The sequence below is a fragment of the Nycticebus coucang genome, chromosome 15 (assembly GCF_027406575.1).
Source record: "Nycticebus coucang isolate mNycCou1 chromosome 15, mNycCou1.pri, whole genome shotgun sequence".
In the NCBI taxonomy this organism is placed as follows: Eukaryota; Metazoa; Chordata; class Mammalia; order Primates; family Lorisidae; genus Nycticebus; species Nycticebus coucang.
The window spans coordinates 2,236,480-2,261,862 of NC_069794.1; the positions used below are offsets into that span (position 1 = coordinate 2,236,480).

A 25,383-nucleotide genomic window follows, 5' to 3' on the forward strand; every position below is an offset into this window, starting at 1 on the left:
AAAGCTTATGGAAGGAGGCGGCTAGGCAGCCCAAGTCAGGGACCCTGAGTTAAAAGAGCAGCACCAGCTAGTTGGGGGACACCAAGCATCCAGGCCCAGCCCAGGTCTTGCTGCTAAGGCCCAGGCCTACTCCAGCTCAGGAGGAACTCTGGAGTGTACTGCCTTGGAGTCAGGGACCTGAGCAGCTGAGCGGAGGGCTCCATGCATGATGCCTGCTGCCACAGCATCAGAGACGAGGTTGAGAAGGAAGGCGCTGACATGGTCCAGAAGCTGACCTGTCCTCTTGCCGAGCCCTCCCCAGAGCCCAGATGGGGTGCAGTGTCAAATTCGTGGCACTGGGCCACTCTGCCACTTCCCTAGAGGGTGGTGCTGGCTGGAACATCTTTCCCACAAGCCTCTGGTGGAAACAGATCCCCCAGGTCCCCGATGGGTACAGTGAAGAGGAGGACAACCTGACACAGGTCTCTCCTCCCAGCCTGATGACCCCATCCTGAGGTTGGAGGAAGTGAAGTGATGGGAAGAACAGGGCAGGCTCAGAGGGGCAGAGGGGCAGAGGAGCAGTGAACAGACACCGTGACAGCGTCACGGCCACCTCACCACCCCAGCCAGCACCGTCCCTCAGTGCCAGCCGGCCCGAAGCACCTGTTCACAGCACCCTCCTAGCAGTCACCCTGGGGAAGGCCCAGACAGTGGGAGACACAGGGCAGGGCAGGAATCTTTCTAGTCACGTCTTCTAGAAACAACTGTAGTCCCTCTGAAGCTACCATATGCCCACTAGCAGAGAGCCTCACTGTGAGTGGCAGTGTGGGACACTTAGAGTGGGCCACACACCACCTCAGCCTCAGACACAGTGACAAGCAAACACCTCCGTCTCACAGGAAAGAGAGTCCCAGCAAGAAAACAGTGTGGTAGGAGCCACTGACATGGAAAACCAGGCAGCACTGGTGGGCGCAGAGCACCTCGGGAAAGCAGCAGGCGAACCCTGGGCTCAGGCCCAGACATCAGTGCTGACACGCAGGCACCGTTGCTGCCCACCTGCGCACACACAGCAGCTGCACCCTCTCACTGCCCCACTGCCCCACGGTGTGGACCCCACATCCGTCTCAAGTCTGCACAGAGCCACCAACCTGCTCCCTGGCCCACTGTGGGGGGGCAGACAAGAAGGTGCCTCCCCGCCCAGCACTCACTCTTCCGCAGCGCAAACTCCTCGTCTGAAGGCTTCCGCTCAGGTTTGCGCTTAGGAAGCAGCTTCTTCATCGTCTTAGGACTCTTACTAAGGTCCTAGGGAAAGAGAGAAGAAACGCTGCTGTAATGCAGACAGCATGTTCACCGCCTATCAAGAAGGGCCATGGCGAAGCTGTGAGATGCAAGATCACCAGGAGCACCGTGGAGCCCCCACTCCTCTCAGACTCTGACTTCCATCAGCTGCTGAACATTCATTTAAAATCAACAGGGCATTTTCAGTGTCATTCACCGGCTGACATACCTGGATCCCACAACAGGTGTGCTGCCAGCAGGCAGACTGGTGGTGTCTGCAGAGGACACGAGTGGCCGGTAGCTGACTTGCACACATGCGGGTGACAAGCTCCTGCACTCTGCAGCAGACCCACAGTCTGCAGCTAACTAGAAAGGCAGGAGGAAGCTAAGGCTACTTTTTAAAGAGACAAGTAAAAAGACCAAGTCTTTTTTGGAATTTTTTTTTTTTTTTTTTTTTGGAGACAGTCTCACTTTGTCACCCTCAGTACAGTGCTGTGGCTTCATAGCTCACAGCAACCTCAAACTCTTGGGCTCAAGCGATCCTCTTGCTTCAGCCTCCTGAGTAGCTGGAACTACAGGTGCCTGCCACAACACCTGGTTATTTCTTTTATTTAGAGACAAGGTCGCATTCTGACTCAGGCTGGTCTTGAACCTGTGAGCTTAGCCAATCAGCCTGCCTTGGCCTCCCAGAGTGTTAGGATTACAGGAGTGAGCCACTGCACCCAGCCAAAGAGTCTTAACTATAGGAAAAGTTCCAAAATCTCAAGAGAGAAGAGAATGTGAGTGACACTCCCTGGCGGGAGTGCAGAGGACAGACACACCAACGGGACTGGCGCTGGCTGCTCCTTGGTGCACAGCCACACCAGTGTAGAGCTGTCCACGGGGCATGCCCACACTCACCTCTGGAGCACATCTTCTTTTAAAGTGCGAAGTCAAAAGGAAACTAAGTGAACAAGACAAAACTCAGCAGGGCAGCTCAGGTCCCAACTGTATCAAAACAGCCAACTCTGTGACACTTCCCTAACATAAACCATCCCTGAACCTGATGATGAGAAACCAGGGCTCAGAAGAGGAGATGGGTTCCTTGGGAGTTAGGTTTGCAGTGTGGCTCAGGCCAGGTGTTTTTGGAGGGTGGAGGAACTCCAAGGAGCCTCAGAGACAGGACACTGGCACCGGCATCTCAGGGCTAGCGTTCTGGTCAGTGTCTGACCAGAGTCCAGGATTCTGCCCTTCAGAAGCTACAGACAGCCCAATTGGTATTGTGTAGCTGAGAATGGAATGCTTAGCAACTGTTACTATCACCTGATCCTGCCCAGGCACAGATGGGAATCACAGAAGTGAGTTAGGAAAGTTCAGCCACCACGTTCCCCACCCCCGTTTGTAAAGTGTGTGTTGTAATCACATGATGTACCTGCATAATTCTCCTTCTTTTGTTTACCTTCTTCTGATTGTTTATGATTACTTGGGGCACTTTGCTTTGAATAACTAAAATTAATTTTATGCTTTATGTTGTCAATGTGATTGATGATTTTTGACTGAATTAAAGAGACCCTGGGGAGAAGGGCCCACTGCTGCCCTGGCTAGATGTCACTAGCCATAGTGTACACCTTTCACGGACTCCCATTGGTTATTTCACTTGAGATAAATGAGTCTGAGTTTCAACGCCCTCATAACTGAGCTCCACGAAGGTTGTGGGGACCCAGGCCCCCACAGAGCTTGGTAATGAGCTGCCCTGAACCAGAGCAATGCTTGATTTAAATTTATCTTTTAAGATTTTTTTCTGTAAAAATAACAATTTTAGCAGCTCTTAGAAGTGCAGCAGAAATCAGCTCAAAAGAAACACACACATGCCCTACAGCTTCCCTAACTCAAGGCAGAGACAAGGACTTGGGACAAGCCAGCCTGCCCTGCTCAGGCGCACCTGCCTTCACACCACTCCCGGCCAGCACACTCCCTCCAGGGGCCATGCCAGCACGGGGGCTGCAGGCCGGCACTTGGAGCCTCCTTTCCTGTCATCCACTCTGTCAGGTGACTTTCCACTACTGCCTGGAGGCACTCAGCAATAATGGACAATCAGGAGGAGTCCAGCAAAGCCACTGTAGCCAGAGTCAGCAAAATCAGACTGTGCTGACCTCAAGGCCTCTCCTCGCCCTTGCCGCTCCTAACAGCTCTGCCCAGTCTTCTTCCCTGGTCAATCCACCTTGGCCAGCCCTTGCCTGTAGGATCTAGCTTTCTCTTCACACTGCACACACTAACCAACACATCAAAGAACACCCATACTCTTCAATAACCTCCCGTGATCAAAAAAATCTGACTTGAACACATGAACAAGAAAGGTGTCTACAATAAAATGAAATTCAGCAAGAACAAAAAAATGGGAAGTACTGGTTATAATTTCCTACAGGGCACTTTCCCGTGAGGTTAAATCCTTGGTGCTGTGTGCAGGAACCTCGAGGGGTGGCCCAGCTCACAGACAAGTGCAGCCCTTCACGGCACTTCGAGGGCCCACACCATCTTACACTCACCAAGTGTGCTGACACACCTGCTCACATGCACAACTACATGCATGCCTGTAACACCCTTGCACGCTCTAGCTCACGCCCAAACACGTTCATCTCACGCTGACTCACGTCTACACACACGCTGCCACTCACATTCAACTTGTTTCTGTGTACAGGCTCAGAACCACACCCATCCTCACACACCCTGCTCCTCCCATCCTCACACTCATCACTATACTCACTCCCACTCAGAACCACACCTGTCCTCACACACCACACTCGTTCTCACATTTCTAGCCATAACCACACAGTCACAATCACACTCACAACCACTCATTCTTATGAAAACTACACTCAATGACCAGCTCCTTCAAGTGAAAATACTTCTTGGAACATAATTCTCATGGAATCAGTTTAGGTGAAGGTGTGTGAAACTGTGCACACTTCTTTGTGGGTAGAAATAAGATTTTAACTATCATAATGAACATAGAAATATTGGATCAGAACGGAGAGAAACGCAGACTACATCATGATTTCCCACACGTCAAAGACAGGAGCTGCCTTAAATAATTTTTCATTTTTGTTTGTAAATGTTCTTTTCATTTCAAATGGCTTCTGGGGACAAAACGTAGTGCTCGGTGCAAGAGAATAGTATGCAGAAATAAGGTGACACCCTCACAAACTATAAAGCCACATCAGGCTCAGCCTCCTCCCAGGTCCAGGCCCCAGTGGCATTCCTCAGGTCAGCCTAGCACAGACAGGTGCAGTGTGCAGTGGGACACTACACACACCTGCCCAGCAGAGTGAATGACAGGCAGAGACAGGCAACTCCTTCACAGCTCTAAAGCAGTGAGTCCCTGCCTGGTTCTGTGCGAAAGGACCAACCTGACACACCACACATGCCAATGATGCACGCTGTCGTGTGGCTGTTTGAGTGGCTAAAGGACCTCACCTCCTTGTAGCAGAGAGCAGCTGAGGGCCGGAGTGGAGGTGCAGGCCGCAGGCAGCTCAGGCTCCAAGGCTTGGGAGTTTTTGGAGGCTCCAGGGGCCCCCAGTTGATGGTGGTGTGCGGGGTGCCGTGGTGGGAGGGGTGGGGGAGCGTGTGGTAGGCAGGCGTCAGTGGTGCAGGCTTGCTGTCCGCGTGCTTGCTGGACGGAGTGACCGAGTGGGAGGGAAGCTGGAAGGGCAGAGACAGAATGTGAGAGTCTGCATGCTCACTGCAAAAGGGGCACTTTGATGGACACTTGACCCCGTTCTTAAAAATATGCCAAGTGAAATAAGCCCCAGTGTCACTTCTACTGAATCCCTGACCTTTAGCAGTCAAGTTTCAACAGCAAGCCTCCAGGCAGAGCATGGAACTCCCCACAGTGTCTGCACCAGCCAGGAGGCACAGTTCTCTACTATGACTGATATGCAGATGCTCCGCTGGCCACATTTATCTGTACAGAATAACACTTGGGGACACATACTTCCCTAGCATATAAAAATTTTATAAGAGAACAGGCATTCCCTGTGTGGGGAACATGGCTACAAGGGATGGAAATCCTCCCAGCCAAGTGCTGTTCACCACTGGGTCAAACCTGGGGCCTGATTCCTAGGTCTGAAGGTCTGTTTCAAAAAAAAAGTTTTCCTGGCACATGAGCAGGTCTCTCCTCTCCACAACTGCTTCCGTGTTATAAGGCAAAGAAAGGACAGCTGTGACAGGGACCTGCAGAGCCAGAACTGTTCACTCGCTGCTCTTCACGGAGAACTGCCAGTCCCCAGAGGAATGCAAGCTCCTGGGGTCATGCTCGCCCAGCGTGGGGCGAGCAAGCGGCCCATGTCATGCCAGCATCTACCACAAAAGAATCTCTTCCAAACTAAGTAACTTCCAGATGTATAACATTATGTAAAGCCCACTGCTAGCAATAATGTCATAAGTAAGAAATGTTTGAGTTCATTTTTCCATACTTGAAAAAGTCAAAAGAGGTGTGTTCTCTCCTAAACTGGAATGCGGTTTAAGCTGCATACAGCTGGATCCCAGAGAACAGACCCCGTAAGAGAAACTCCCAACAACGCAGAACACGTCAAACAGGAGGTGGTGCAGTGCCTTCCCCACTGAAGGGCACCTTCCTGGTCACCAGAGAACATGACAACAAATGCTGAGATGCAGGACCCAGCCACAGAGAAAAGTTCCCTATTTAAAGTGACATTCTAATAAGGTTGACTTTCAGAGTGTAATTGAAAATCTGAATGAAAAAGCATCGTACGGCTCCTTATAACACCCACAGGCACACCTACACCCCTGGATAATCTAGTTCCACCATGGCTCCTTATAATACCCCCAGGCACACTCATGGCTATGTCCTTGGGATAAACTGGTTCCTTGAAAGCTAAGCGTCTTCAGTGTTTGTAGAATGGAGAAGATACAAATGGCAGTCATTCAAAATACAATGTTACCAAAAGCAAAAGAGTGGTTTTAATCTCTAAACTTCTACAAGAATGGAGTGAAATCACACAACCCTAATCAGAACGCCCCTACAGCAACTCTCCCTAAGGTGAAACTTTAACGGGAAGGATGACAAAGTGAAAAATGAGGTACGTAGCAGAAACATCCTAATAACCCAAGAAAGAGGGATGAGGAAAATCTGCAGACTAAAAATGAACACAAAACTGTAATTCTTTTTTTAAAAGGTCTGCCCAATTTGTCAGTGCTACTTGATAAAGATAATATTGAAATACTACACATGCCAATTTCTCAAGCACAGAACACCAGTACAGAGGGGTTTAAACTCTGAAGAGCAGCTGACCTACTCTAAATAAAAGATAAAAAAGTCTTACAATTAAAGTAATGAGTAAAAGTTGTAATTTAATGCCATCAACATGAATTTGTCCCCAATCACTGTGATGATTTGTTGCTTTCTTAAGTGAAACATAATAAATACAGTTAAAATTCACAGAAAAGTCATCTAGGAGTAGTGGTTCTAGGGGGCTGAGCATAACCCTCCCCAGCCCACCCCCATTATGCGTCCAGGGCCACTGTGAGCAGAGGCAGCTTCCTACCCACTGTCCCTGGGTTCCATACAAGATCACATAATTCAGGGCTGTTTCAAAGGAATGATCATGATGAATCAGTTCACTATTAAGACGGAGAAGACTAAATATTTGCAAAGAATAATAAGAAGCTATTATTTCGCATTTTTGACCGAAATATCAATAAAGCTTTAAAGCACCAATCTCTTATGGACCGCTCCACCCGACACCACTGTTTAGTCTGGAAGGAGGCAGCGCGAGGGCCTTACGGTGTGGGAGGGCACGGAGTGCGGCTTCACAGTGGGGTTCCCTGCAGACGTGACCTTGGTCTGCTTCTGCAGGTGGTCCACCCACTCGTGCAGATCTTGCTGGTTGCTGCAGGACACCAAGATCCGCTCGATCATGCTCCCTAAAGGGTAGGAACAAAACAGCCCAGTAGCAACACAGGCAGGGGGGGCTCACATGCACAGACAGAGGGTCACTCAGCAGTGCCTGAACGCCGCCTTCTGAACACACTGCGAGCACCCGCACACGAGGCCACCACACCCTCCCCAGGACAGCACTCACGCGGTTCCGCCCCATCACCTGATATTTCGAATGCATTTCTGTGACTTTCATTGTCCTCGAGCTTCGTGATTGTCATTCCTGTGGTTGGTAGCTTCCCCTAAAAAACAGCCCCCCCAAAAGAAACAGTCAGGGCTCTCCTGGTAAAGAAGGTACCATTAATAAAGTAAATATTAAATAATTTTCGAAATAGCAAAGGAACTGCCAACTTGCCAACAGTTAAGATGCTGAACTGGCAAGAAAGTACAGAGCCCCACGGCAGAACAGAAGAGCTAGTCTGATGGGCTGCTCTAAGCACAAACACTACACATCTGGATCCAAAAACTAGAGCACACAGCAGCTGTTTTAAATGACTTCACAGAAAAGAAGTAAGAATTTGCCCCATGAGGAAATGCAGAGGAAACTCCCAAGTTTGAAGGCAGAACAAGGTGGCATTTAAGGCCAGCACAGGAACAGATGGTCACACTTTGTAGTCTACCAGACAGAGAAGACGTCATCGTGCTGTCACACACCGAGTAGAAAGCGGTGGACAAATCCACCACCACACCCCCGAAAAAGGAGGACAGTGAGCAACACAGGCCCTGTGAATGGAGGGCCCGCGAAGGGAGATGCAGACTGACCACCACCATCAACACAGGTAACACACCCCGCTGACACCACCACCGTCAACACAGGTAACACACCCCGCTGACACCACCACCGTCAACACAGGTAACACACCCCGCTGACACCACCACCGTCAACACAGGTAACACAACCCGCTGACACCACCACCGTCAACACAGGTAACACGCCCCGCTGACACCACCACCGTCAACACAGGTAACACGCCCCGCTGACACCACCACCGTCAACACAGGTAACACGCCCCGCTGACACCACCACCGTCAACAAACACAGGTAACACACCCCGCTGACACGACCACGGCACACAGCAGCCAGCCCAGTCTTCAGATAAAGCTTGTTACAGGGATTAGGGGGAACCACTGGTCAGCCTAGAGGCAGGACGCTATGGGGACTTCAAAAGCCACACTTCCCACCAGGAGCAGAATGCGCTCCCACCAAGGACATGTGCCAGTGTCACAGCCTGGCCGCAGAGGCTGCCCACAATCTGCAGGGCACAGGGCATTCCCCTGCCAGGGCCATACCATGAGCAGCGCCAAGACTGAGATCCTATCTGGGGCCCGGCAGACAAGACATGGATGTGGTCAAGTGTACTTGAGAAATGCTCACACTGCGCAAGCCATCCTCAGAGTCACAGCACACAGGTACGTTTCTACAGCTGAGAAGTCCTGCAGCAGAGCTTCGTGACAGTTGCTGACGCCGCCGCCCTCACACCAGTGCACTGCTCAGCAGCTGACCCCACCGCCCTCGCACCAGTGCACCGCTCAGCAGCTGACCCCGCTGCCCTCACACCAGTGCACCGCTCAGCAGCTGACCCCACGCCCTCACACCAGTGCACCGCTCAGCAGCTGACCCCGCGCCCTGACACCAGGCACCGCTCAGCAGCTGACTCTGCCGCCCTCACACCAGTGTACCGCCCAGCTGCTGACCCTGCCACCCTCACACCATGCACCGCTCAGACTAGCATGTTTGACAGCCCTCAAAGCCAGGGTTCTAATAGCAGAAATTCATATGGATGAGACAGTCTCTACACTCAGAGAAAAACCTCCCAGCAAATAGTGCTGGGAACATGAAGATAAAACCCTGTTCATGGGATGAGGTCCCAGGGGCAGGTCAACACATCTATGGCAAACCCTACTGGGGACCAGCATCGCAGGCAGGGACCTAAGGAGTCCTCAGTGGTCACCTCCTCCCCTCCAGAGGACTCTGTCTTCAACCAACCAAAGGAGACCCAAGGGATAGAACACAAAGCCAGAGAGTGACGGGAAAGGACTCAGGTCAACCCAGGGCAGCTGCCACTGTGGGAGGAACCCTCGTGGTGCTGTCTCAGCCACAGATAGGGTCTCCTCGGCAGGGTCTCAAAAGTGAAAGCCTGGCTTTCCTGAGTTCATCGGTACACAGCGGCTTCAGCAATATTACAGTGCTGCTTTGGGAATAATGATCTTCTCTGGTGGCAGACAAAACCTTCCACAGAGGTACAAAGGGCCACGAGGTTTTGCTGGGACAACACAGATGACACATGCTGGAAAGAGACACAGCTCAGGGGACACAGGGCAGCTCCTGGGCAGTGGCATCTGCTGACTGGTTCATCTTCAGAAAGCTGATAGAAAGAGTATGAGCTTCTCTAACTTGAAAGAAAAATAACACCTGCCCAGAGCATCTGTTAAACATACAGAAAACTACGTAAGCTACTTGATATTTGCCATTATAAATTAAGTATAGCAAGAGAAAACAATTCCCCCTTGGGTCAGACATGGTGGCTCACACCTGTAATCTTGGCATTCTGGGAGGCAAAGGCAGGCAGACTGCTTGAGATCAGGAGTTCAAGACCAACCTGAATAAAAGCAAGACCCTGTCTCTACTAAAAATAGAAAAACTAGCAAAGCTTTGTGGAGAGTGCCTTTAGTCCCAGCTACTCGGGAAGCTGAGGCAAGAGGATAGCTTGAACCCAGGAGTTAAAGGTTGCTGTGAGCTGTTATGCCACAACAATCAATTTTTCTGGACAGCAGCAGAGTGAGACACTATCTCCAAAAAAAAAAAAAAGAGAACCCCACCCATTCCTTGCATTTCCTCCTCAAATCAGCAGTTACAGTTTCTCAAAGAAAAGCAATGAAATGATTAAAATATAAAAAGCCTAAACCATCACATTACTCCTTAAATCTGGTGTACTTGGGGTACTGCAGCCAGCCCACAGCTTCTCACGTCACCCAACCCACTGTGCAGAAAAGAAAACTACAGCTCAGAGAAGTAAGACACTTTGCACAAAATAACGTGTCAATGACAGGGACTCCTCTGCATCACAGTAGTCTGTGTCCTTAGAGGCACCGTATGTCCATATCCACACGCGCCATGTTCCTCACGTGACACTGCCACACGTGCAGTGACGCACACCTACCAGGAGGCAAAGCCAGTACCATTTACCTGATAGATGAAACCGCTCATCCTAGGACTGGCAGACAGCATCAGCAGGATATTTGGGAAGAGCAGAAGATATCTTTCATTTTTTTCCTAATAGAAAAAGAAAACAAATACAATTAACTTTTTAAAAACATCTACTTAAAAATGTTAAGTACAAATACATACCTTATATTAGGCCCTATGAAACAGTGTACTGTATTTCCTCTTTAGGTATTTCTATTAAATTTTATTAGATAAATTAAATGGAAACAAACTTATGATAAATTCTGCGTTAAATCTTAATGTATGATTAAGAGAAAGTTTTACCATTTAGGTAAAAAGTGGATTGCTGGGCAGCACCTGTGGCTCAAAGGAGTAGGGCACTGGCCCCATATGCCAGAGGTGGCAGGTTCAAACCCAAGTGAATCACTTAAGCCCAAGAGCTGGAGGTTGCTGTGAGCTATGATACCACACACTCTACTGAGAGTGACAAAGTAAGACTCAGTCTCAAAAAAAAAAAAAATTTGGTGAAGTACAGCCCTGCCAGTAACTATTTTTAGTTAATCTAAAATTTTCTTGTGGTTTAGAGAAAAGGAACCTGAGAAGTTTTAGTGGGGAGGAGAGACAAGTGTAGTCTCTAAGTTAGAGGAAGGAGAGGGCAAATCTTTAAAGTCAATGTTGACCTATTACTAATTTCTGGCATTTCCCTAGACCACCCAATGTCAATTCAATGTTGTTTCATCCATCCCACAAACTTTGCCAGGTTTAAAGACTTAAAAACATTACTTAAATATTAAAAATCATTTGCTTAAACAAGGTAGCAAAAAAAAGGGCCAAAGAGACCACAACTAAAAGAAATTCCCAAGAATCTAAAAAGAAGCTGAGCAATGTCAGGCAGTCCCTTTTCACATTACAGTCAAACCACGGCCCTCACAAGAGAAGCCAGGGCGCTGAGCACACACCTCAGAACGCTGGGCCCAGGCAGAGTGCCCTGACACAGAGCTTCTACCCATCAGAGGCAGGACTGAGAACCATTCACTGCTCTCTATCCTCTCCCTGGAGGGAGGACTCAGAGTAGAGGCTCCAAGGAATCTGTCATAAAGGAAACCTGCTCCACCCATCTTTCCAGTAACTGAATCATTTCTGGAGTAGCACCTGCAACATCATATAGCTCTTGTATTACAAAGAGCACATTTTGGAGTTTCCACAAATTATTTTAAATAAAATTTAAAAGAGCATTATTAAGAAATAACTGCTTCTGGACAGATCTAGGGGTTTGGGAGGTTGTAAATAAGGAAAGTCATGTTTCTTATGTTAACCAAACTACAAGACTTTAGGAAATAAGGGTGTGATATTTCAAAATTTTATAGGAACCTACATTGCTGAGTCTTAAACTTCAGTTTCTTATCAGAAGAGTTTCATGTTCAAAAACAGGCTATCAGGACATTGTGGTCATGTTAATCATTTTTTGGAAAGGTGTAATAAAATTCAAAAAGCAGTATCTGCTTAGTGACCCAATGAATGTATACTAAGGCAAAGTGTGAAACACATGGCTCAGTTTTCACTGTGTGTGGGGGTCAGAAACATAGGATTTGATCTCACATTTAAACCAAATTCCCATAATCAATTGCCAACTAGTGTACAGTAACGGAAAAGTATAATGACCCCGACCAAGAACACAGCATGTCCCTGACAGGAACTGCCTGCACAGCACCAGCTGGCTCCGGCACACATCCGCACACAGGGTTCCCGGAGTCGTGCCTGGACGGCACCGACTGGCTCGCTCAGGCACACATCCGCACACAGGGTTCCGGAGTCCTGCCTGGACAGCACCGGCTGGCTCACTCCGGCACACATCCATACACAGGGTTCCGGAGTCCTGCCTAGACAGCACTGGCTCGCTCGCTCAGGCACACATCTGCACACAGGGTTCCGGAGTCCTGCCTGGACAGCACCAGCTGGCTCGCTCCGGTGCACATCTGCACACAGGGTTCCCGGAGTCCTGCCTGGACAGCATCGGCTCGCTCGCTCCGGCACACATCCGCACACAGGGTTCCCGGAGTCCTGCCTGGACAGCACCAGCTGGCTCACTCTGGCACACATCTGCACACAGGATTCCCAGAGTCCTGCCTGGACAGCACCGGCTCGCTCGCTCCGGCACACATCTGCACACAGGATTCCCGGAGTCCTGCCTGGACAGCACCAGCTGGCTCACTCTGGCACACATCTGCACACAGGATTCCCGGAGTCCTGCCTGGACACCTTACCTCAGCTCACACGTCTCTGAACCAGCTAATGTCAGCTGGGTCAAAACTGACTCATACTCAGCTCTAAGCCCCTCGAATATATGCAGTCTCTTTCATATAATTATGATGTAAGACAGAATTCCTACTACATTTTGTCCCTGCTTTAAATTGCTTTTAAAGTCTCGCATTGTGAGACCCTAAGTGTGGGCTGAGCACATGTGGGGTGTGCACTGAGGCTGCCGTACCTCACTCCCCGCACACTGGATCAGGACCTGGGACATGTAGATGACGTTGCCCAAGGTTTTAATGTCATCCCCCTCCCAGTTCCGGATGGCTTCTGTCAGGATCTGCAGCTCAAGCTCTTTCCTCTTCCGGACTTCTTGACACTGGGCCTGAGACACACAGAACAACACTGCAAACAGACAGACTCTAAAATTTTATGTTCTAGCCACATTGCTTTGTATCTCACTTCTTCTTAAGATAATTACTGATTTGTATCTTATTTCTTAGACAGATGATCTATTGAATGATTTGCTTAATTGTATGAAATTAAGAGAACACACACAACTGCTCTGGAATACTGAACACTGCTTTAGAAAAATACAGCAGATTGGGCCACTTCAACAAAGAAAAATGTAAAGTGGACAAGAAAAATACTTTCAGTCTGGTTTTGTTAGAATACAGAAGACTGAGCAAAGGGAGAAGGGCAGAGAGAGCCTGACCACGAACGAGGCCGCACGGGGCAGGTGACCAGGCAACACCAGCACCCTGTCTCACGGGAAGCACCACAGATACCATGGGGACAGGTCAAAAAAAATGTTTTAAATAATTTTAACATGCTCTAACATCAGTTATGTTGTGTTTTCTTAAGTTTAAATAATCACTGGATCATCGTTCTGGAGTTCACTTACCAGCCAGGCAATGCCTACTATGCACTGGTTCTTATTTTACTCGAGTAAACCCTGAATTCACATGCACACTTTTTATTATCTAACTTTTTCAGTTGATTAATTCTCCCACCTTCATTTGCCATAACAATCTCTGAAAAAAAGCAAACACAACATGCTTAACCACTTACTGAAAGGTTTTTGAAGGCAGTCATGGACTTCTGGATGTCTTGTCTGTCGGTGTGATAATCCTTGGAATAAAAGCAGCACATTGTTAGCTTTCATGATGAAGTTTTTCTTAAAAAAGCACTTTCTATAGACCAGCCAGAAACTTTGCTAACACTTTTCAGCCCCTTAACATGTCCTTTTTAAAAGTCACCCTTAAAGCACCATTTCTTACCCTTTAAGAGAGTCATTCAGTCAATGGACTTGAGGAAAATACTTTAGGACAGAACAGCCAAAGAGCATGAGCAAACCAGTGCTGTCCGGTCCCTCTAGTTTCACTGAAATGGCCTCACCCAGGGATCACGTGTGGCCTCTGGCTGCTCCTGCACCAGAACCCAGAGCTGAGCAACTATGAAGATCTCAGTGCCTGCCCACTACAGGAGAGGTCTGCCCACCCCAGGCAGGAGAGTCCCTTCAATCCGATTCCTGCCAGGCCTGCAACCTGCCACTGCATGAGTAAGACAAGCAAACCCATTGGTTACACGGCCCTTCCTGCATCGTTACTCTGCAACTTGTGCACTTGTTGTTTGTAGCTTAATGTTCCTGCTATGACACCTCAATGCCATCTGGAAATCGGCTTTTGTTTTCCAGCTTCAGGCCACTTTTCCGTCAGCAATAGCAGGTGAGGGAAGGGAGAGGAAGAGCAGATGCTTTTCTGTAGGGACGGGGAAGGGGAAAAACCTTAATAGTCAACAAAATCATCCTGAAAGTCCACTACGCTATAAACTCTAGGTGAAGTCTTTTGGGGCTCTAAGAAGAATCGTCTTTTGGGGCTCTAAGAAGAATCACTAATAACAACGTCTGTCACGGCCGAGTGGGGCAGGCCCCGAGCAGCAGTGTGGCGGGCAGTACCTCCATGTGCCTCTCGAGCTCCTTGAGCAGGGTGGGGTACTTGTCCAGGCGCAGGAAAGGCTTGCTGAGGCCTGTGGTCAGCACAAGGATCCCAGGGCTGCTGGCACCTCTCGCCTCCATGAACTCCCCCAGCTCCTCACTGGGCAGCGCAGCACAGCCGGAGAGAAGATGTACATCAGAGAAGCAGCAGGACGCTGTGAGCGCCACAGGGCAGCCAGGACATGTGTCCCGAGCGCTGCCCTTATCCCTGGGCAGGTTTCAGCTATCACACCCATGTCCATGTGGGCATGGCCTGGATGTGTCCACACACCACAGAGAAGCCCCAAAGGGCCTACACTGCTCCTGGGGAGCCACAAAAGTAAGCACAACACAGAACACCTCCACTGGAGGCCATCAGCCTGTCCACAGTGAGGGACATGTCCAAGGGTGAACATGTGCTCTGGGATCTGTATACGGTTCTATAATTACAGCAGAACCTCTGCGAGTTGACTCCCAGGGGACTGTGACAAACTCATCTCCATACAGTGGTGGTCATCGTAAGGAACTAGGCTTGCTGCACTCAGATGTGTACAAGGTGCGTGTTGCATCTATGAAAATTAGGTCAACTTGAGGTGGTCAGTGGGGAGGTGTGGGGTAGGGGGGTGTCAGCTGTGAGGTTCTGCTGTGCCAGCACAGAAACAGGACACTTCCGGACGTGCATGTCTCTGGGAACACGTGTGCATCTGTGTCTACAACTCTGTGCTAACACTTGCTGCACTGTGCACACCAAGCCTGGTGCCAACTCCAGGACCCTGCTGTAGACACCCTGCTCACTCTGAATACCGCCCTGACGTGAACGGCGCTGAGTGCATGGTCCCACATCTACCATCATCTCCCACATGGGGACACCCTCTGCCTTCCTCAGCATCAACTTTCTCAATGGGGACGCGAGTCCAGGACAGCAGAACACCAGGATGGAGGGCAGAGAGGTACAGTGATATGACCACTTGCCATGCTGACACTAGATAGATGCTTTATTTTTTTATTTTTATTTATTTATTAATAAGTCTCACTATGTCGCCCTCTATAGAGTACCGTAGTGTCACAGCTCACAGCAACCTCAAACTCTTGGGCTCAAGTGATCCTCCTGCCTTAGTCTCCCGAGCAGCTGGGACTACAGGCACCTGCCACAATGCCTGGCTAGTTTTACAGATAAGGTCTTGCTCTGGCTCAGGCTGGTCTTGAACTTGTGAGCTCAGGCAATCCTCATAGCCTCCCAAGTGCTGGGATTACAGGCGTAAGCCACCATGCCTGGCCTAGATAGATGCTTTATACATTCATGCCCCTGACACTGCTGCAGGTAGGGGGGACACACACACCATTTTGAATGTAGTGTAGATGACAACCCCAGCAAAGTCAGCCCCAGCCTGCACAGACCAGGCGTGCCCTGACACCACAGCCACACTGCCTTGCTCCCTGGCACCCCCACTCACTCAAGGTCCTTATTCAGAAGGTTCCGCTCCTCGTTCTCTGTCCCTGAAGCATGAGCAGGAGGACTTTGCCAACGGTTCTGAAGGTGCTGAACAAACCTTCATGATACTCACAGCTTACTTCAATCCTTTCAGTGTAACACATGCAGGGCCTTTTCCACCAAGAAAAACAATCTATCCTGATCCTTATTTGTACCTCTGGGTTACATGTACTATTTCCTAACCACAGTTATAAACAGAGAACAATGAGCTAAACCAAGCAGGATGCCCTTTTCACTACCTCTCCCCCAAAAAGCTCTTAAGACCTAAAAAGCAAAAATTTTGCAAGCAGAAGTTACTTTTGATATTCAATAATGCTAGAACATAGACACAGTTAAGGAAGAAAAATAATTTTATGAATTTTTATAGACCACTGTTTTAGTTTCACTTTGCAATATTTAAAAAATTTTAGTGCCATATAAAACAAGACAGCCAGTCACGGCTATTTCAACAAACCACAGCTCTTTCACCTCCGTTCCTCTCAGCACCAGCAGCCTCGCACAGCAAGGCCCTTCACACTCAGTCGGGGGCACCGCAGGCTGCAAGAGGCCACAAAAGAGGACAACGGAGTCAAGCAGACAGCAACAAACTGCCACGGAGAACCAGTTTTTACAGACTGGATGGTGCACCCAAGTCCAGGTATCCACCACAACAACAATGCAAAGGGGGCACACGGGTGAGACCCCGTGGAGTGGGGCTCTGCATCCACCCCAAGAATTACACTCACAACTTAAAACTGAGACAACAAGGACTCCACTGCTGCAGGTAAGACTGTGACTTCAACATTTCACATAAACAGTCCTTAGAAAATTACTCCAATGCTGCGGCCCTTTAATACAGTTCCTGTGGGCAACCCACAGGTTGAGAACCACTGCTCTAGAGCGTAAAACCAGGATACTATGCCCATAGGCACGAGAGCTTAAGGCAGGGACTAATGCAGGGAAGCAGGGAAAAGGTCACATACTGAGCACCCTATATAAACCCAGGGGCACTAGAAGAAGCCAGCAGCCACATGGAATCACAGTCAAGTCACCTGCTCATGCTTTGGGACAGGGACATGACTTAGGGCAGGCAGGTGGGAGCTCCAGACTTGGGGACCTCAAGAGAGCACACACTGACTGTGCCCCCCATCAGCTCCAAGGGACCTTCCTCTCCCAGACCCAGTGCCATGGCGACTGGTAAGGATGGTTGAGAGTACAGCTTCTGTGTGCCCACTCTGCCACCTCAGGTGGCTACACGTAGGACACACAGACACTCTCCCACCTCAAAACCTCACCTGAATTTTTTCCTCTGGTTCTTTTGAGAAAATGCAACAACTCAGACATGACACTGTCATTAGAGAGGAGGATGAACACAGCACAGCGCACAGAAATGTCTCTGCAAAGTCTTAACACTAGGGAAACTTGAACGGTTTCAGCCACTTTCAACGTCATCTTTATTAGGACAGCTCCTCACTTCCACAGGAAACGTACTGGGCTAAACTCTTCCCCCAAAGTGTCCACCCTGCCCTCTTTCTTTCCCTCCAAGTGCACTCCAGGATCAATTCCTCCACCCCAAGAAAGGGGGGGCGGGAAGGTCTCCAGGTGCACCCCAGGATCAATTCCTCCACCCCAAGAAAGGGGGGGCGGGAAGGTCTCCAGGTGCACCCCAGGATCAATTCCTCCACCCCAAGAAAGGGGGGGCGGGAAGGTCTCCAGGTGCACCCCAGGATCAATTCCTCCATCCCAAGAAAGGGGGGGCGGGAAGGTCTCCAGGTGCACCCCAGGATCAATTCCTCCACCCCAAGAAAGGGGGGCGGGAAGGTCTCCAGGTGCACCCCAGGATCAATTCCTCCACCCCAAGAAAGGGGGGGCGGGAAGGTCTCCAGGTGCACCCCAGGATCAATTCCTCCACCCCAAGAAAGGGGGGGCGGGAAGGTCTCCAGGTGCACCCCAGGATCAATTCCTCCACCCCAAGAAAGGGGCGGCGGGAAGGTCTCCAGGTGCACCCCAGGATCAATTCCTCCACCCCAAGAAAGGGGGGGCGGGAAGGTCTCCAGGTGCACCCCAGGATCAATTCCTCCACCCCAAGAAAGGGGGGGCAGCAAGGTCTCCAGGTGCACCCCAGGATCAATTCCTCCACCCCAAGAAAGGGGCGGCGGGAAGGTCTCCAGGTGCACCCCAGGATCAATTCCTCCACCCCAAGAAAGGGGCGGCGGGAAGGTCTCCAGGTGCACTCCAGGATCAATTCCTCCACCCCAACAAAGGGGCGGAGGGAAGGTCTCCAGGTGCACTCCCACACTCCCCATGCTTTCTGCGTGCCACCCTCACTGCTCCATCAATAACTCTCATAGAATTTCTGGAGATGCAAATTTAGTATCTCCATTGTACTTCTGTGTAGACATTTCAGGTAATTTATCAGCTCCCAGAGCAGAGGGTATAGCACATAACTGAAAATACGCTTGGGCTCTGAAGAAGAAACATGGCTCAGTCAGCCCTCACTCCCAGAAGGGTGACAAAGAGAAGGCCCAAACGGGGTGTGCTGCGGTTTCCGGCCCTGGGACCCAACACCCTGTGTTACAGGCTGCTGCTTCACTTCAGGACTGGGGATGCTTTAACATAAATGGCAAGTTCAAAACTTCTAATCCTTTAATATGTGAGCATATCCAGGAAATGGTAAAGCCCAAGGTCATTTCTCTAAAAAAAAAAAAAAAAATATATATATATATATATATATATATATATATGGCAACAAAATGAGGTGCATTTATTGAGCATTTATCATGTCTGCTGTGATCTGACTCACTTGTCCCTGTTCTGTTTAATGCTTGTAATAACCTTAGGGATAAGTTCTTTTAGTGAAGGGAGCTGAGCTCCAGAGACCTAGCAAGGCCGGCCCAAGGTGCCAGAGCCTGAGGCAGCATCAGGGCTCAAAGCCAAGTCCTCCCTGGCGCCACTTCCAATACATTACGAGGATACCCCATGACCCAGTAGGGCCTCACTGCAACACTCAACACTCAACCCAGTAGGGCCTCACTGCAACACTCAACACCTGCTCACCAAGGAAGGGTGGGTTCTTCAGTTTTAAATTGAAATGTTTAGTTAGCAGGAAACTAAACTTCAACTTCAAAGCACAACAGCATTTATCTCCATGTTATTAAACCAATTATTTTTTGTATTTATAGTTCTGAAAAATCTTGAGACTGCTGTTTTTGAGAGAAATCATGAAATTTTCTCTAAAACATTTAGAAAAATAACATGTCCCCTTTAGAAGCAGAAACTCAGGCTCTGAGCCCAAGCCATCTGCGGGGTCTCCTGACACAGTCCCTGACCCCAGCCCTCAATGCCCCCAACAGCCAAGCAAAGTAACCAAGTAACAGCTCCTTCCAGCTCACAGAACAGGAAATCAACTTTGCCCAAAACCTGTACCTTCAATTTCACTTGTTGCAATTTTGTTTCAGGTTGAAAAGCTACAGCTAATGGTCTACAACTTGCTGTTCTGCCTACAATCTACCCACTGACAAGTTCCTTCAGCCTCCCTCCAAAGCATTCCAGGCTGAAGGGAGACTTCACACAAGACCTTTTCTTTTACAAGAACTAATTAAAACTATCCGCAGGTAACAACCAAGTGCATATTCACACTGTCAGTTCTCGTACTGGATGACGGACACAGAGCTTCTACCTTCCCTCCAGTTCTGTGCCGATGTGGACAGACCTGTGCTCCGTGAGGACGTTCACTGCAGACGGGTGATTGGCACAATATGCGAGGTACAGGGTCTTCATCTGTGGCATCAGGTTTAAAAAGCAGCCTCCAACCCGCTGCTGAGCTTCAGGCAACCTGCAGACACACAGCACAGAGGGACAGTGTCATCAGTTTATAGACAGTGGAAAAATGCCAAGTGAGAGTCACACAACACCAGGTAGGAAAGACCTCCTTCTGTACCCCATCTGGGAGAAAAGATGCCCAAAGCCCAGAATAATCTCACAGGGAGAAAACACTCCTGGAAAGAAGCACAGCTACAAAGTTCTCCTCTGCAGTGTCCAGACTGCCAGGACCTGTGCACAGCAACAAACCCACAAACTTCTGTGCGTTCGAACAGTGAGAAAAATAGGTATTGTGGAGCCTTAAATTATGCATATAATAAGGAGAACTGTCAAAAGTGGTTATCTGGTTTGTAAGGTTTTCTACCAAAGTAGCACTGAGACCAGCACTCCAGGTGAGAGGCTGGAGACAGAGCCCCTCCTCCCAGACCTGCCATCATGGTGACCAGTAAGAGTGTTCAGAAAGCATAAACTCACAAGAGCAAAAAGAACACAGGGAGAGGTGACCAGGACCATCGCTGGAAGGCCCCCAGTGGCCTGAGGAGTCAGAGGCTGACATCAAGCCAGGTGGTGTCTCACACAGCAGCGTGCCACCTCCCAAAAAATCGGGGGATCACACAACCAGAAGCAGGGGCCCACAAGAGCCCTAACCCACCTTCCCTGCACCTGACACGCTCCTGCCCGCCTGATTCCCAGCCAGTACCAGAGAAAAAGTGACCAAAATATTAACACCGAGGGTTCCCCAGTCGCAGCCCCGTGGTCGCAATGTGCCAATCTTAAAGCAGAGCAAGGCACAAAAGGATCAACAACACCAAAATCTAGTAGGAATGACAGAAACAGGATGGGACCAGCAGGTGAAAGGGAGCTACTTGACAGTTACCACTCAGGGAGCAGAAAATTACCAGAAAGAATCACAACTGACAGTGAGTGAAACACAAGACCCTGGGTCCACAAAGAACAAAAAAGCTGCCATTAAAATAAGATACTCATGACAAAATTAAGGAGCTTTTAGAAATTAAACAATGACAGCAGAATTGGAAGAGTCAAGAGGCAATTTAGATAATGAAGTTCTGAAAAAAATCTCAATTAATGGACTAATAGGAAAGGCAGAGAAAATTTCAAGACCAGGGCAAGCCATTCCACATCAGGACTATACAGGATCCTAATATAGAAAACCAAGAAGATAAGCAGAAGTAACCCAGAAAAGTTCTCATTGGGGTCAGCAGAAAGAGCGGGAGACAGGAGGATCCAGACAGACAGACTCACGCACGTCAGCACAGGGAGGAAACAGGCTGGCCACACAGGACAGCTAAGTTCAGAAGCAAAGACAGGGAGCTGAGTGTGAAATGCCGGGTTCACACAGGTGCAGAACAAGGACGGCCTGGGAATCCCTACAACCCAGAGCCTGGAACCCAGCAAGGCAGCCCAGAACAAGGTGCAAACCTCCTCCTGCAAGCCTGTCTCCATAGGGTCAGGGCTGAGCACGCACAGGCCTCCTACCACACAGCCCCTCCTCAGGAGGGTCCCAGCCAGGGACGGGACCAGATGGTGGGAGCCTGGCAAAAACGGAGGGAGGCAACACTGCCACCAGCTCCAGGACGAGGCCCAGGCCCTGCGACTGCCACTCCCACCAATGAGCATTCTTAGTCCCCTGCCACTGTGACAAAACACTTCAGGTTGGGTAATTTATAAACTGCAGAAATTTACTGCACACAGTTCTGAAAGTTTAAGGTCAAGGCACCAGCAGACTCTGTGCCTGGCTGCACCCTGGCAGGCTGAAGGGAACACACAGCCCCTCAGGACGCTAATCCCATTACCAGGCCCCCACCCTCATGACCTAATCACCATCTCAAGGTCCTGCCTGTTAAGTTTCAACACAGAACTTGGGGGGGGGATATTCAGACTACAGCACGCTCTGGCTCCCCACACATCTGCCAGCCTGGCAGGCCTTCTGACACTGTGCCACCCACCACGCTGGCAGGACCTTGGGCACAAACTGCCCTAGTTCCAACTCCAGCAGGTCTCTGGGTGTCTCCTCTGAATCATGCACTCCCAGCAGCAAGAAGACTCGCTCTGTGAACTTGTGGTCATTGATTAGAGCTACTTTCTATCATGAGGCTAAGAACTCACAGGATGGAGAAAGCCAAAATGTGACTTATAATTTCTAAGAAAAATCTTACATTTACGCCAAGCACTCAAACTCATAGTAACTTGGTCTCTTCCCTGTTTCTCAACACTTGCTATTCATTCTTTACTGTTTACCAAGGCTCTAAAAGGTTATTCTCTTCTAGTCTAAAATGTCCTGAATCATCCGGCATGCCCCATCATCCTGCAAACGTCCTGAGTCGTCCAGCACACCCCACTGTCCCGCGAATGTCCTGAGCCGTCGCATGCCCCTAGGATAATGAAAATGAAGCTGCACCCTACCGCTTCATCCCACACTCAGTTATGCGCAGCACAGCTGGCCTCCCTTCTATGTTGTATAACATGGTAGTTTTAAAACACATGGGCTTCAGAAAAGATGTGAGAATAAATATGCTTCTAAAATTAGACTATATGCACATGCAAAATGTAGTTAATATACATAATGCACATAATTAAAATGCAAAATGTAGATAAAAATATCCTTCCCAGGATGAGAGCACAGACGAGAAGGCTGCTGCATGTTAGAGCCTCTACAGAGAGTGCCCAACAGCAAAGCTCGCTGCTCCCCAGGCCCCCTCCCTCTGCTGCATGGAGAAGGCCCACGCCCACCCTCCACGGGCTCCTCCTCACTATGCTCGGGTCAGGGCAGAGCACATCCCTGCCCAGAGTGGCGAGGGGAGCTCCCCAGGGAGGAGGGGACTGGCTGACTCATGCAGGCTGGCCCATGCAGGCTGGCCATGGTGGGCCCATGGCTGAACGCCAGCAGCTGAGGTGCAGACAGAACTTTCTGCAGGTCACTGCTATGAATAGATCTGAACATAAGCACGATCCAGACCACCTGCTTTCTCTACCTTCTCCTCTGCCCCACAACTGAGTGGCCACCAGCCACGCAGGACTCAGTGGTACTAACCTCATTTCAAGTGCTCAGTAGCACCATGTGGCTAGTGGCTAACTGCATCGGACAGCACAGATGGAACACCTCTATCCACACATAATGTGTTCCCATAATCCAACAAGCCACGGGCTGCTGCCACCCCACAGGAGCACAGACCAGGATACAGTCAGCCCTGAGGTCCTGTAGAAAACCGTTGAGTACCTTCTCTTGGAAGGATCTGGGCACTTAAGACATACATGAGAACAGTGCACAGTGACATCTGAGCAGGTGGGGTCATCCAGAGACACAGTGAAGCATCAGGAAGAGTCTCACTTCTAGGAGGAGAGAAAACTCTGGGTGCCCAGCACAGAGAAGTGAAGATGACTGCGTAATGAGGGACACAAAGTCGTATGAACAAGGACAGAATGCTGCCCAGATGTGCATGGGGATTCCTAGGTCTGCACTACCTAAAACGAGTTAACCATCATGACTGTGTGAACACCACTCAGTGCTGGGACATCGCCTCCCACCTGGTGGGGTGTGAGCGCCACAACTCTGATCCATCCAAAGGAGAATCTACCTAAAACCTAGATCAATAGGTTCCTGTGACATTTTATCACCTGTTGACAACTACGTCATATGTTAGCATGGCTTATACGTGAACAATGACTAACAATGACTTCACCGTACAAGCTCTTTCTTTGTTCCTTTCATCCCGATGATCCTAACCACTAGGTTTTATTATTCTCAGTCCCAAACCATTACTCCAAGAATTTGCCAACATTGCCCCCACCGAACGGCTTCACAATTTACACAGTGTTTGCAAGCCCAAGTTTACCAGATGGTACCAGCAAGAGGCTCAGAAAGGCCTGGGGAGTCCTGAGAACTCTATGTGTGTAGGTGACATGCACCACACCGTATAGACCCCTAAGTCACAGGGTCCGCCACTGCAGAGGTGCAGCGTGTGACTCGGAAACAAGCAGGTATTCATGCTGGCTTGTTCTTGTGCTTCCAGAGGTGGCCTTTCAGAGTACAACACTGCAGGGAGAGGGCCCCACTGGGCAATAACAAAGCTGCCAAGAGATACAAGAGTCACACCAGCAGCTCCCCCATAGCTGAGCTAGAACTTGATACCAGGTGTGGTGTCAGGACAAGTCACAGCCACAACCATACAACAGCAGCGCAGGTAAGGGTGTGTCCAAGGGATCTCTCTCCTCTCCTGAGTGAAAATGACTGGGTCTCAGCAGAAATGTCTCACAGACTAGAAAGCTGCTGAACCACTTCCCCATAAACACGTGTATTCCTGCTGACAAGACCCAGAAAAAGGCGCCCAGCATGAGCTCAGATGCAGATAGAGATCCTCAGGAAGACATGGCTACACACCAGTGGACCTCAGAGGATGGCCCCGTCGTCAACGGACCTGACACAGTCTGTCCGTGACCAAAGGCACCGTTCCCAAGCCAGGCTTGGCAAGCAGCCCCACATTCCCACCCACAGAAAGCCCTAGGTCCCCACAGACACATAGCCCCTGGCAATCTTCTGGAAAGTCCTCCCTTGCTAACCCCAAAACCAGGAACGTGAATAGGTCTTCTAAGGACCCCAGTGCCCCAGGAAGGAGGCAGGTTTGGAATGGGGCTTCAGGGAACCCCCACACGGGGACTCCTTCTGTGCTGACTCCTAAGTCCCTATCAGCAGCGCCTCTGAGACTCCGGGCTACACCCTTGCACCTGCCACTGCTCCACATGACATCCCAGCTGTGCCCAGTGTCTGGACTCTGAGGCCACACCCTCCCCTGGCCCCAGGTTGAACCCTACCACCTTGAATCACCTTCAAAAAACGGCCTGAGTAAGTCAACTCACTCCTTTATTTATTGAGGCATAAATTACTAAGATGTTTCAAAAAGATGGCTTTCAAACAAAATAAACTATACCCTCTAGTTTCCAATTTGTATTCTAATAATAACCTAAAACAAATACTATTGTATTATGAAAATGGTACAAATACCATGTGCAAAAATGCATTTACTTATATCTCAAGCTTTATAATTAATTTCTGAACAAAAACCAACTATGTTTACTGAACTAATGTAACAATTACACTAAATACTTTGAAGTATTTTCTTCAGTAAACAGAAGTGCTATCCTATATGAAGCTACGAACAGTAACTCAGTCTATCATGGTCCACAATATACTGAAAAGGAGCTCACCGCTAAACTGAATCCACACACACAGGCAGACAAAACACAGGACAAGCAGAGAAGAACATGGAGGTTTCCGTGGGAAGACAGCAGACGTGGATCCAAACCAAGGGAATAGTGGGTGTACCGTGGGGGCAGAGGAAGGGAGGGGGCAGAGGTCTCTCCAGACCTGCACGATGACACTGGAAAACCAGCCACGCGACCTCGGGGACCTGATCCAGGGAGGTGCATTTCCGTGACACCTCAGATCTGGGATGGTGGAGATTATGCCACATGCGTAAGAACGGAAGGGC

General features: G+C 49.6%; 1 protein-coding gene across 11 annotated transcripts in view; it reads right to left on the minus strand.

The window, feature by feature from the left end:
• ARHGEF7 (Rho guanine nucleotide exchange factor 7) overlaps positions 1–25,383 on the minus strand; it is a 151,548-nt gene that overhangs the window by 17,439 nt on the left and 108,726 nt on the right. For all 11 annotated transcript variants that reach the window (XM_053563068.1, XM_053563064.1, XM_053563063.1 and 8 more), the window contains 9 exons: positions 19,767–19,889; positions 14,566–14,704; positions 13,680–13,739; positions 12,847–12,993; positions 10,380–10,466; positions 7,356–7,434; positions 7,040–7,179; positions 4,711–4,935; positions 1,188–1,281 (listed from right to left, as the gene is read on the minus strand). In XM_053563068.1, coding sequence (XP_053419043.1) covers positions 1,188–1,281; positions 4,711–4,935; positions 7,040–7,179; positions 7,356–7,434; positions 10,380–10,466; positions 12,847–12,993; positions 13,680–13,739; positions 14,566–14,704; positions 19,767–19,889 — 1,094 coding nt within the window. The remainder of the gene's footprint in view (positions 1–1,187; positions 1,282–4,710; positions 4,936–7,039; positions 7,180–7,355; positions 7,435–10,379; positions 10,467–12,846; positions 12,994–13,679; positions 13,740–14,565; positions 14,705–19,766; positions 19,890–25,383) is intronic.